This window comes from Neolamprologus multifasciatus, chromosome 3, assembly GCF_963576455.1.
Source record: "Neolamprologus multifasciatus chromosome 3, fNeoMul1.2, whole genome shotgun sequence".
Taxonomy (NCBI): Eukaryota; Metazoa; Chordata; class Actinopteri; order Cichliformes; family Cichlidae; genus Neolamprologus; species Neolamprologus multifasciatus.
Window position 1 is genome coordinate 10,652,625 of NC_140441.1, and position 13,900 is coordinate 10,666,524.

The 13,900-nt window shown below is 40.3% G+C and overlaps 1 protein-coding gene and 1 long non-coding RNA gene across 2 annotated transcripts in view; one reads left to right on the forward strand and one right to left on the reverse strand.

The window, feature by feature from the left end:
* LOC146521540 (T-cell surface glycoprotein CD4-like) overlaps positions 1 to 1,600 on the reverse strand; it is a 108,090-nt gene extending 106,490 nt beyond the window's left edge. The window contains exon 1 of the mRNA XM_085155351.1: positions 1,290 to 1,600. Coding sequence (XP_085011477.1) covers positions 1,290 to 1,350 — 61 coding nt within the window. The 5' untranslated portion in view covers positions 1,351 to 1,600. The remainder of the gene's footprint in view (positions 1 to 1,289) is intronic.
* A 5,687-nt stretch (positions 1,601 to 7,287) lies between these two features.
* On the forward strand, positions 7,288 to 8,399 carry LOC146521550 (uncharacterized). Its single transcript, XR_014873389.1, has 3 exons — positions 7,288 to 7,592; positions 7,672 to 7,917; positions 8,004 to 8,399. It is a non-coding gene; the product is annotated as an uncharacterized LOC146521550 (long non-coding RNA).
* The last annotated feature ends 5,501 nt before the right edge of the window (positions 8,400 to 13,900 follow it).

A 13,900-nucleotide genomic window follows, 5' to 3' on the forward strand; every position in this document is an offset into this window, starting at 1 on the left:
TCATGTTTTTAAAAAGTAACTAAGAAACTAATTACTTTTGAAAATAAGTAATTATAAAGTAAAGTAAAGTGAAGTGTCGTTGTCAGAGGCTACAATGCACATGTACCATCATGAATTTAAAACAGAAAAGTGGGAATCATGTGCGGCTGCCATTCACATGTGTTACTGATCATGTGACTCTGAGGGTTTACAGATTTACACTCCTGTGACATAATATCACGGCACAAGAAATGTATATTTTTTGAGCATTGTTTATCAAGGCGTTGACATGAACATGACAATTTATATCAACTATGCACTGAACTTTATTTCAGTGATTTGCCACACGTTAGATTAATTAACAAATTAGTCAACAATTTATCTTCTGAGAGCTAAATTATCTATGATGGCTTACCCAAAAGACCCAGCAGCCTAGCCCTCACATTTCGAGTGTATGGGACTACACGCCACACTGAAAGCTAAACATCAGATATTAACCATGTACAGTCATAAATCCATCAGAGCAAGACACAGCTTTACTGAATTTAATTTAAAACTATAAACGCAGACAAACCTCCAAGACCTGGAGATCATGACGACCACATTCAGAAATGAAATTTCTGAAATTAGATGATTAATTTTGCTGCTGATGACTGCCCCATTTTGTCATCTTCTTCACCGTGAGAAACTCTTACGTTGCATAGTTTAAAAATAGTTTAAAAAAAATCATTTGTTTCAGAGCATTTGGCTAAAGCTCAGCCAAGTATAGCCCCGTAGACTGCACTAACATAATTAAAGGCATATCTTTGTTCTAGACTTTGAGAATAATACTCCTCCTTTCTCTCTCTTCTCCCTTTTAGTTCTGCTGAGCTCCCTATAAGGTCCATACTCAACACTATGAATCAACTATTATGTCTGCTTCATTTGTCATGAAATAACCAGGAACCAGACCTCACCTGCCCATAAAACTACACGTACAGACAGTCCCCCATCTGAAAACGAGGGACTGTGAATAGAAATCTCTGTAACTCCTAAAGTCTTAATGGAAAACATCTTTAAACACATTTGAAGTAAACACGAACACCAACTAAGGGTTAAAAATCCACATCCCAAATTCCCCCTCAATATTTGATACTTTCTTAACTTGATTTTCATAACTTTTATCTTCCAGGTTTAAGTTGCATTTAATTCTAATTCTACATCTTAGATAATAGAAAGAATTTTTCTTTAAAAAAAAATGAAAAACGTTGTAAATCCTGTCTTACTTATTAAACCCAGATGTTTTAAAATTGGTAGAGACCACAGCTCACCTTGAGAGGCACAAACCAGCAGGCACACAGAGAGCAGAGTCCAGCCAAGAAACACAACCATTCTCACCCTCCGATAAATGAAATGATGTATGAAAACTAAAGTGCTGAGAAAGCTAAAAATTCTGACTGTGAGAAGGAGTGGGAGGAGTTAAGTGGGAACAATGCAGTGGGCGTGGGTGAAAGGCTGTGGTGAGTCAATAAATGAACAGACTAATAAAACACTGATGGCAGAACTACACTACTCACAGTATTTTGTTATATCTGTATATGTGTTGCTAGGAGACAATCCTGATCCTGCTCTATTGAATCCATGTAAGAAAACAAAAATCCAGGCACTGAGAGCGAAATGACTTGTGCCAGTGTGAAAGCTGATGCCGTTGGTCATCAGGTCTCAGTGTGGCGGCTCCGCCTGTGTGTTTCTTACAGTGAGGAAAATCATGGCAATAAAACTACACCGCCCCCTCTTCCAGGCCTCTGAGAGCCGTTACACAGCATTTTTTTCTGATAATAAAATGAAGCCTTTATTTATTTATTTTTCCATTCAAGAATGAACTATTAGGGAGGGCCAGCTCTGCAGCAGGAGTGTATTCATTCAGTGTAGGCTTCCTTCCCCTCTCTCTTTCTCATTTCCTTTTCCTGTTCCCTGCATGCAATTTAGAAACACTTCAATGAGAATAATGATAACCTAAACCACAGACTGAGCAAAGCTGTTACATTATTAAAGTTCAGTTAGTTAAAATCACCGACTGTTTTTTATTTTATTCTTGTATTCTGTGTTTCTTTCTTTTTCTTCTTCTTCTTTTTTTTACTGGTGGTTAATCCCATCAACAGGACACAAGTTTTCCTTTACACTTCTGTAGAAAAGCACCAAAAATATTCCAATCTGCAGACAGAACACGCTTAATGAATCATATAATTAGAGGTTAGGTCAGTGTGAGTCAGAACCACCCCAAAGGGTCATATTCACTAGAGATTGCCTGGGAACCTCCATCCACATAAGTGCTTTTACAGTTGTCACGGTTCTGGGTGATTTTGACCAAGCATTTTCAGTTTCTTATGTTTTGGTTTGTTTTCGCATTATGGATTATTTTCTGATTCTCTGGTGTTTTGTTGATTATTATTATAAATCTATGTTTCAGGTATTCTTGGTGAGAGATTAGTTCTTAGGTTGTGTCTGGTTCATGGCATTTCACCTCCTGTGCACATTTATAGTTTTTAGTTTTATAGAGGTCAGTACTCCATATTCCCAACACGTGTCTCTGTAGTTGTATGAATTCCCAGCCACAACTGTAGCTTATCCTTATACCCAGTGATGGGTTTGTCTAGCATAAACCTATTTGCTGGAACGTTCAAGATAATTCTACTGCACAGCAAAGCAAGAAACAAGTAGACAAAGTTCTTGTGTTTCTCGCGCACGAGGGAGAGAACTGGATGAGCGCCAACCCTATTAGAGCACTTCGCTCTCGCTCTGCAGGCCTACTTGTTGTTCCTAGAGTATTTAAAAGTAGAATGGGAGGGAGAGCCTTCAGTTTTCAGGCCCCTCTTCTGTGGAACCAGCTTCCAGTTTGGATTCAGGAGACAGACACTATCTCTACTTTCAAGATTAGGCTTAAAACTTTCCTTTTTGCTAAAGCATATAGTTAGGGCTGGACCAGGTGACCCTGAATCCTCCCTTAGTTATGCTGCAATAGATGTAGGCTGCCGGGGGATTCCCATGATGCATTGAGTTTTTCCTTTCCAGTCACCTTTCTCACTCACTATGTATTAATACACCTCTCTGCATTGAATCATATCTGTCTCTCTTCCACAGCATGTCTTCATCCTGTCTTCCTTCTCTCACCCCAACCAATCACAGCAGATGGCCGCCCCTCCCTGAGCCTGGTTCTGCCGGAGGTTTCTTCCTGTTAAAAGGGAGTTTTTCCTTCCCACTGTCGCCAAAGTGCTTGCTCATAGGGGGTCATATGATTGTTGGGTTTTTCTCTGTATCTATGAAGCGCCTTGAGGCAACTTTTGTTGTGATTTGGCGCTATATAAATAAAATTGAATTGAATTTAATTCAATCCTTCGCTTGACCCCAGTTGCTCTCATCTACTCCCTCGTAACACTGCTCTTTATTGAGGTTACATGAATATGCATGAGTTCATTAACATATGATGTCTTACATAGATATACATGTAAACAAAGAGTACCAGTCTGTGCATAGTGTAGGTATGTGTGTGTGTGGGTTGATATACCGTATATCAGCAAGAGACGTTACGACCTCTCTCATGATCCTAGGAGGTGGGTGATCTATGCCAGGAGTGAACGCACTCCCCTCTTCACACTACACAGACTTGTTACAGACCCCCTAGGATGAGACATTCTTTCAATCTACAAATGATTATATACTTCTAAATGATTATACATTTATAAATATATATAAATATATATTTCTAAGCATAAATGACAATCCAACAATATGAACCTGACACCCAGTTAACATTTGCCACCACTAACATTATCTGACAACAGTTTACTGAGTCCTGCTGTTGACAGTTCTCAGGACATAACATGTATGTATTCTGTACTAACAATAGACTGAGACGGCAACAAAAGTACATGAAGTAAATGCAGATGTATAAATACACAAATCAACAAATCTTTAAAAACTTGAGTTTGCAGGACACTTTGGAAGAGTAGCTTCTGCTCACATTCATGCAGAACCAACATCTCCCTCTACTGGACGTAAAAAGTACCTCAGGGAAGTTTTAAGTTAACCCATTCATCTTCAGAGAATCCAGAGACGTCCCAGTGCACAAAGGACCAGGCTGCAGGCTGTGAATGCTGAAGGTGTTGAAGCCCTCAGGCAGCACTGCAATAAACACAGACTTACAGGTCACTGCAGGAACTCAGGAACACCTCTGAAAATCATCAGCAGCTAACCCAGCTTATCACTACATATACACTAGTTACTTTACTAAAAAAGGGAGATTAGTTTGGACTCCTCTTCCTGGTCACCTGCTACATGGGCGGGATCGTGTTGTGCTGTCTGGCTCTCACTCGGTGAGAGTGACTCGAGTGTTTCTGGTCTGACACACTGGTTTCCATTGTGGCTTGGGCTTCACTCTAGGCTGCAGCAACTTGGGGTTTCTGGGCTTGTATTGGTTCCCATTACCCTAAGTGTGTGATGGTTTTCAGGCTCTGATGATTGCCTGTTGCTGTTTCTGCCAAACACTTAACCCAGGGAGAGTAAAAAAAAAAAAAGGGGGGGGGGATAACTATGTATTAGAAGAATACAAGATGGTTTATGTCTCAACCTGTAGCTGGTGGCACATATGGCAATTTGCAGCCTTTTTCAACTACAAGAAACACTTTTCTGTGATTTTCTAAGGTTTGTACATTTGTTGTGGGATTAGGACATGCACTAGCATAAACATGTACTATCTCGAAGGAAATGAGCTCTTTATGGGTGGAACCAAACCAATTTCTGGCTTGTCTGTGTATTTGGGGGATCTATTGATTGATATAGCAGCAGGGACCGCCAAGCTCCCAAACATAAGTTAGTTTAGTTTTTTCTCTCTCTCTGAAAAACAATAATTTAATGCCAGAGAAATCTGAACGTGATTTCGAGCTCTTGCTTGGTAGAAGGAAGGAGAAAGAGAGAGAAAACTAAGCATGGTGAAGAGCGAGCAAACAGTTGATTTAACATCCTGATTACCACCATAGGTGTCAACAATCTGACCAGAACGGCGAGCCCTAAAATAACCCAACAGGGACTATGACACATGCTTTTATATATGGAAACAGACATATATGAAGAGGAAGGACTGGGTCACTATATGTTGTCACTGCTGATGAGAAACAGCAGATTACTAAGAGCAACAATGGAGGAAACATTTCTACTTTATCTCTGTGAGTAGATTCTCTCTGTTTACATTTCTGTACTTTAACCATCTGCTGTTGATGAGTTGTTATGGAGAAGGCACGAAATATTTACGTCAGACTGAATTCATCTTAAGAACAAACTTGATCGATATTGTGAGTGATCAACGGTCGTGACAATTTGCATATTAATGATCACTGAACTGACTTCACAGCCCATTGTTCGTCAGTGGTGCTAGTTTCAGTCATACTTTATAAGATTGGGAAAACTGAGACTGAAGAAGTCGCTTGGATGAGCGACGAAAGGTTTCTCGCACTGAAAACGCTTCGTCCAGATGAACAGAATCAACTTTTTTTTAGATTTTTGAGATATACAGTAATAAATAAGCAATAAAATAAAAAGTAGGCTAAATGAGTGAAGAATGAGTTGTTGCCAGCGTTGATGTATATTACTTGCTACCCAACCATATTAGGCAAAATCTTGAGGTGAATGTCATTGTAAATTGGTGCTATATAGACAAAACTGAATCGACAACAAATGGCCAATCATATTGCTTAACTCAGTATGATTGACCACCTATTGCATCCAAGTTGTGCAGAAGAACATTTCTGACAACCCAACATGTGGAAAGTTAAAGCTGATGTGCCACAGCACCACATGCATTAGAGAACCTTTTGGATTTGGTGAAAGGAGAGCTTTGAATTGTGGACAAGTAGCTGACAAATCTTCAGCAACTGTGTGATGATATCTTGTCAATATAGACTAAATTCTCTGAGGTGAATAAATTTATGCCATGAAGAAGGCAAAAGATGGTTGAAACCAGTACTAGCAAGAAATGTTATATAAAGTATCCATTTAGAATTGGAGATCATTTATGGAGACCAGTTTCATCCCTTCTGTTTCTTTATCTACATATGAGAGTATTTGTGGATATACCCATCCCCTCTGAGACCTCCCCCCAAACTGCAGCCTCAATTCACATTCAATTCGTCTGCCGCTACCTGCTAGAAATGCTGTCAAACCTGAAGTGAGGCTGTGGTCTCAGTGAGTGAATTGAGCAGTATGATGTCCCCAGTGCCTGCAGACAACTTGTTTGGTAATGCAGCAGCAGTGTGGTGTCCTTTCCTCTGATGTTACGGTAAATGGGTTAGACCAGTCTCACCAATGAGGCAAGGTGTGGCTCAGACTGTCTGTTAAACAGCTGCCAGCTTAAATTAACAATCAATATTCTAATTCAAGATTACTAATTCATTCTCAATACAAGTAAAGCATAAAAGTCACTTTCAGCTTCAGTGAATAAAACTAAAAGCCTTATTTCAGGAAGTAGAGCAGTTAGCACTATGAGTGTTAAACGCAAACGCAGTTGTTCTGCGTTTGCGTTTAACACGAAGATGATGCATTAATCTGTGTGGAGCATCTATTTTTTCAGTCTGTGATTAATAGGAAACGAGCAGCTGTGCGGTGATCTAGTTTCCTGTTTCTGATGAAAACACTTTAACTGGTCAGGTTTTATTTTTAAGACTGCAGAGTTTTCTTGCACAGTAGCAGAAAAGAAAATCGAGACATTACTTTGTAGTTCTTGGAGGTGTCTGCCCTATAAAATGCTATCCCAGGTTCAATACTTTATAATCCAGATGCAAAATACCCCTCTTGTCTGTATTTGTTTATGGTACGCCCTCTTTACCCTGCACATTAAAACAACCTATATATGAATGGCATGGATCTCTGCAGCTTGATCTCATTGCAGGCCTATCCAAACTTCTCTCTGTACTTTTGGAGGTCTCTTTACTGTGTAGTCCTGTTTCTCCTCACTTCTCTGGTGATGTTGTTGCCTTCTTCCATCTAGTGTCTCCTTTTAATATGTGTTTGCCACATAATAAAAGGAGACACCAGAGTTTAATGTTCTTTGGTTACCTTTAGAAAACTAAATTGTTTTCCTCTCGGTGATTCAGTGAACTGTTTTATTTCTCTTCAGTTCTGATCTTGGTGCTGAGCTGCGCAGCAAATCATGGTCAGTAACCTTATTTCATTTATTTATTCCAATTATGTTAAATGATCAAGTCTGTTACTCCTTCTTTCAGTGGGGGTCACTAATGCAAAACTACTGAAATTAGAAATAATTTTGTGGCATTATTTTTAAAAAAAGATCAACATAATTTTTATTTTAACCCTCACAGCTCGTCTGACTGTGAGTCCCAGCAGCTCTCAGTTCTTTGAAGGAGACTTTGTGTCTCTGAGCTGTGAGGAGGACGACAGCTCTGCTGGATGGACTCTGAGGAGAAACAGAAACATGGAAAACGGGACTCTGTGTGGGGTCGACTGGGGAAAAAAGAATAGTTCTTCCTGTAAAATCACTGATCTCTTTACATGGGACAGTGGAGTTTACTGGTGTGAGTCCAATCAGAGTACCATCAGTAACATGGTTAACCTGACAGTCACTGGTAAGCTGAGTGTGTGGAGTTAGTGTTGATGAAGCTGTGTGTAAATGGATGAAATGCTGTAGTTTGTCTCTGTGTTGAGGTGGATCAGTGATCCTGCAGAGTCCTGTCCTCCCTGTGATGGAGGGAGATGACGTCACTCTGCTCTGTAAAACAAAGACCACTCCCTCCAACCTCCCAGCTGCTTTCTTCAAAGATGGCGTCTTCATCGGAAAAGAGCCTACAGGTCACATGACCATCCAGCATGTTTCCAGGTCTGATGAAGGCCTCTACAAGTGTGACATCAGCGGTCATGGAGAGTCTCCATCCAGCTGGATCACTGTCACAGGTGACACACTCACCTGTCTGTGTTTCTGCAGGTTTCAACATTCACAATGTGACGACAACTTAATGACTGTGTTTGCTTTGTTTTAGAGAGAAACACCACCACACCTCCACCTACATCCACACCTCCACCTGGTTGCACCTCTTGTGATACATCACTCTCCCCGCCTGTTGTCTCTGTGTTGTCATTCTTTTCAACAGTCTGTGTTGCAGCTCTACTTATTTCAATAATTCTGTTGATAAAACTTTGTGTTGTTAGAAAACATGAAGGTGACACTCGGACCTCTGGATTTGACTCAGGTTTTGTTTTTTCAGAACTATGTACAAGTATATCAATGACTTTAAATGTGTCATCAAAACTTGCACAGCGTCATACTGCTTTTCCTTTTGGTTTGCTTCAGCTAATCAAGTGGAAGCTATAGAAGACAATCCAATCAGTGACGACTTGTGTGACATCGGACAGAGCAGAGGTTGTGTTCATTTTCTTTGTTTCTACTAATGAACAAATAAATGATTGAAAATGATTATCTGCTCTTCTTCCCTTTTCTGGGAGGCAGTGGGGAGGTAGAGCGTACAGCCCGATCCAGTGGGGAGGTGTGGGAAGCCAGATCGGGCGCCCCCTTCCGGCTCTCCTCTCTGCTCTCTCCTATCTTGTCCCTTTTGTCTTACTTCTCTCTATCACCTTTTCTACCCCTTTAACCCTTTAAAACCAGTTGGAGCGGGCATGCTCTGTTTTGCGCAACTACTTTTAAATCCCGGTAGCACTACAACCACGTAAGCTAGCGCAATAATTTTTTTTGCATATGAAACTGGAGGAGTTGTACTTACATCTTATGCCATCAGCTTGTCCTCGGTCACAGTTTCCTTCCACATATAGCTTTGCAAAAACTGCATAAAAAGCAGTTGCAGTCACAAAAACATAATATTCCAGAAACACGCTTTGCCGATCCGATTAGCTGTTTGTAACACTTCCTACATTGGAATAGACTCAGCGCGAACTATCGTATGTCCGCCATGACCTGCCCGAAACCGGAAGTGACGTCATTTTTGCGGAAATGTAGTTGTTTTTGTTTTTTTTTACCATCAAGGCCTCATGAGCCTATACTGGTGTTTTTAAAAGTTATCTTTGACTTTATGACTTTCTGAGTCGTTTCTGGGATGCTTAGGACTCATATTGCACTGCTGGAAATAGTTTATAAAACTATGAAGACACTCAAAATAAATTTCCTGTGGTGGGAAACTATTTTGTGCAACTTTTTTGTATTTACAGTTTTGAGGGATAAGCCTCTTCAATTTCTCTAACTAGAAATATATGTTAAAAAAAAAAAACGATTTTACATTTTTTGTAGTGTATTGCACATTTTTGCAATTTATGTAATTGCTATGCACTTAATGCATACATATTATTAAAATTTAGGCTGTAATGGTTGTATTGATGTATAGCAACTTGAAATGCTCCCAAAAATGGCTCCACAGCATGTAAAAATATAATATAAGCTCTGGCGGACTTGGTTCTATGGTAGGTCTTAAATCCCCCTAAAAATGGCAGATTAGCCTGGGTTAAAGACCGAAAGTTGAGGCACACAACGATGTCTCTGGGCTGCCTTTCCTCATAACAGCCGTCCCTCAAGATTCTCGCCATTTAAAGCAATGCATTATCAGGGACTACAACATCTAGTCCTTTTACTGAATTGAATAAATAAATCACTCAAATAAACAAATAGCTCATCCTTCAGCTACCTTTTGACCGCCAATTGACCTTTGACCTTTCTGTTTACATCATTCTCCTTGTGTGTGTGTGGGGGTTCTCTCTGGGCGCTCCAGCTTAGTCCCACTGCCTAAGACATATGAGTGAAGTTATTTGGTGATTCTCGAGTGATTGTGATTGAGTGTGGATAGTTTGTCTTGCTACAGTCTGTTTTGTATCACATCTTTCACACTAAGCCTGGGATAGTCTTCAGACCCCACTTGAGCATAAAGCACTAAGTATTTTTTTTTTAAACAGGTCGATGAAAGTAGTTGTTGTGTGTTTGTTGATTAACCATAACAGGGAGCATCTATTGCTTTTAGCCTATGATTAACAGGAAACTAACAGCTCTGTGGATTCCAGTTTCTGATGAAAACACTCCAGTGCTGTTTTATTAATAGACATGAGCCTCCAGAATTTAGTCCATCGTCCTCAGCCTCCCCAGCTTTTTATATACAGATGTAAATTGACTGATACTAAAAAGAACACATAGATATAGATAAAGGACATGAATGACTTTTGTATCTTATTCAAATCAGCCGCAGAGGTAGCTTTCAGGCTGTATAACTTGCATTGATGTCCTCTGTGTGTTTTGTTCCACAGGGATAAATCGGTTTGTACTCTACTCATCAGTGAGGAAAAAAAACACCACTTAGTCACAAATCGTGAAAGACAAGAGAAACAAATCAAAGTCAACAGGTACGGCTTCTCTCCTTTGTCTCTGTCATTGTTCCGAATCAGAACAAGATTCCAGCACGTTGATATTTTGGTCTGTATCAAGAGGACACTGTTACTGTAAATGGACTGGTTTCATTTTCAGCTAAGGATTAAACCACCAACCTTCTGATTGTTCCTTCCATTAAGTTGATTCTGTATATCTGCACGTAGTGTTTTCAGTGGGTGAAATGTTTCATCACTCATCCAAGTGACTTCTTCAGTCTCAACTGACTGTAGGTTTCCACAACCTTATAAACATTTGCATAATGACTAAAATTAGCACCACGGGATGAAAAACAATGATCCTGTCACAAAACGGCCGGAGGCCGAGCACCAAAAATCAAACCCACGTGCAGGAAACCCAAGGCGGAGGCAGAGTAAAGGCTTTAACAAAGGTTTATTAACTAACACCAAAATGACGTTGACGTTAGTAGTTGATTTAAGGCTTGATATATGGGGCGTGAGCGTCTTGGCCAGGGGAGGGGGACAAGCAAGGGGACAGGTCCAAGAAAGCAACGGCAGCTGCTGGTGATTAGGTAAGTACTGGAAGAGAGGAGAGCAGTGTTAGAGCGGTAGCCAATGAGGAGTTCTGGAGAGAGTGGAAGCTGTGAAAATCTTCGTCTTACTGTGCAGGTGGGAGATGGAAGCATTGACGGAGAGGTGGTGCGGTCCAGGTGGGTTAGGTGGTGTGTGGCAGCTGTCCTGAGTGGTGAAGGTCCCGAGGTGGTGTAAGGGCAGGAGGGCAGGCAGGTGAGGCAAGGAGATGATTCCGAGAGCTGGCGGGTTAACCAGATTTCCGAGATGAGTGGTTCAGTATGATGGAGTTTTCCTGGAGTAAATAGGGTAGTTGACGAACTGGCGAGGAAGCAGTGTCAGCAAGCAGCTTAAATCTCCAACCTGATTGCCTCAATCAGCTTCAGGTGAGGGGGGCTGTAGGCCCTGCCCATGGTGGATACCAGGTATGGTATTTTACAGCCACACACCCAGACCATGACAGATCAAAGGACACTGATCAATGGCCATAAGTGCCATTCACAGAGAGTTGGGGAATGGCTGCAATCACAGCATTGTAAGATGGTGACAGATGTACCCTTAGGCCCTTTTCACATAAATGGTCTCCATGACTTTCTGCTCAAACCAGCTTTCATGTGTAAATCCTCATCATTGAAAGAGTGTCCACTGGCCTGTAGGCATATATAGACTGTGACGTTTTGGCATTTGTGCCAGGGCGCTCGATTCTTGGGGCAGACCAGTTTTTGGCGCAGCATATTTTAGGGTTTTGCGTCAGTATTGAAAAAGCTGAGATGCACTTTCTTTAATTAGTGGAGCAGGAAAAAGAAAACACCAAGAACTGTGTTTAAACCTGTTAAATTAACATACTGATAATTGTCTTTCCAGAGTTTCCATCAGACCCAGATGCCATCTCCCCCCTAAAAGATGTAGTCCATCAGTCCAACCACTGCAGTCCAGCTGAGGGTCTAAAACAGACTAAAACAAAAAGCAATAATAATAATTGTCTTTATCACCACAGCAATTATCTGGTTTCTCTGCAGGATCGGTTCGCTTTGGTCTCATTTCTTTGTTCTTATTTGTGTGGTTCTCTGGGTTTTACAAAGATTTCTGATCAAAAATTTGAGGCGCTGTGGCAAACCTGTGCACACTTCTCTTCACTTTAACCAGACTGTAAACAGCATGAACATCATTCAGAAGGTTGACAGTGCACCGAATATATTTAGAACAAACTGAACGTGTCTATTTGTACATTTTGATTCAAGGAAATTTAATTTATGAGACTTTACTTCAGTTGTTTTTCAAACTAAGCATGCCTCCATAGTATTATATCTTTCGAATTATGCAGCTGCACACATTCATCTTAGCATGTTTTTCAGTGTCTGTGGACACAGGGTATAGATTTTCTTTTAAACTTCTATGGCTGATTGCTTTGCTTCTACATTGTTCTTCAGTTTATTGCTATTATGTCAGTTTGATCAAAGAAAAAGAAGTAAATATTACATATATTGTGAGGATAAATGTTCAAACAGGTCATGTTTTTGATACAGTTGCAAGTGCCGTGTATGATTGTGATATTTGCCTGTAAGTTGCACAATTGTGAGTCATTATGTTGCTGTGTATAATTAGATGAAAATGAAAAAACAAATGTAATGTTTATTATTAACAAAATTCATGTGAAGCGGCAAAGTTAATAAATTCAAATATAAAGTGTTTTTTTTCACTGACTTAATTTCATGGATACAAATACAAAACAAATTCATTGTTCAGGGTAAAGTACTACTTTAATAGATATAAATCAGGTTTTTATCATATATATTAGTTCTTTAGACAAATTTTAAACTGCATTTTTGTACATTGTTTCCATAAAGACAATGATGAATCTGTGCCTGTCATAAAAACTGACAACAAATGGATCAGAGCCACATCTGTATGTTTTAAAGAACAATCTAGTGAAAGCTAGCTTGCTGTGACAGTTGACTCTTTAGCTGCATCTTAACAAATGCAATGTACTGCAGGCTCACAGGTAAACAATTCTATCAGTACTTTCAAAGTCTTAAAACTGTAAATCTTCTGTGGATTTAGAATTGATAAGTTGACTGTGTTGTGCCCCCTGGTCTGACAGGTGGCTGGGAGGTGTGCAATCCTAGATCCTGCAGCTGTGTATTAAAATAAAGAGGCACAGATCATGAGATTGTTTACAGTTTCAACTGCAGGATTTATTCTGCAGATTTGCCTCCGAAGAAGGTTTACGTTCCTCCTGAGCATTGTGCGCCATCTAGTGGTATCTTTAAGAAGGACTGATTACACCACGAAACAAACTCATCCACAACAGGCCCATGGGAATCCTCTTCACCATGAAGGAGGCTTACAATGACTGTGTCATCTGCGTATTTAATGAAATGCCTGTTGGCCTGTGTACTGCGACAGTCATTAGTGTACAAAATATACAGTAGAAGAGAGAGACAACAACCTTGTGGTGAGCAGTGTTGGGAAGGTTACTTTTAAAATGTATTCCAGTACAGATTACAGAATACATGTCTCAAAATGTATTCTGTAACGTATTCCGTTACGTTACTCAATGAGAGTAACGTATTCTGAATACTTTGGATTACTTAATATATTATCATGCTGTTTACAACTACATGAATGTACTATTGCTGTGATTTATTACTGTTACTGAAGGTCCGCGGCTCCGAACCGTAGTAAAGGGACCTCTGGCTAATACGGTGGGTTCTGTGTCGGGCTCATAGTCGAAAACTAGCTTTACTTTGTTGTCTGGGTCAACTTTGCTAGCGAGAGACAGAGAGAGGCGTTGAAAGGCTGCTCCAACAGAACTTATTGTTTCAGAGGAAAACACGAACACGGTGTACAATCGAGTCTTAATAGCTTACTTACAACTGGGCTCGTCAGGCACTCTTCTTGGCTGCAGTGGTTATTATTATATTTACATGCTTCCAGCTCCCGTTTTTGCTCGATGACAGCTCGTACTTTCTCCCTCCCTCGCTCACAG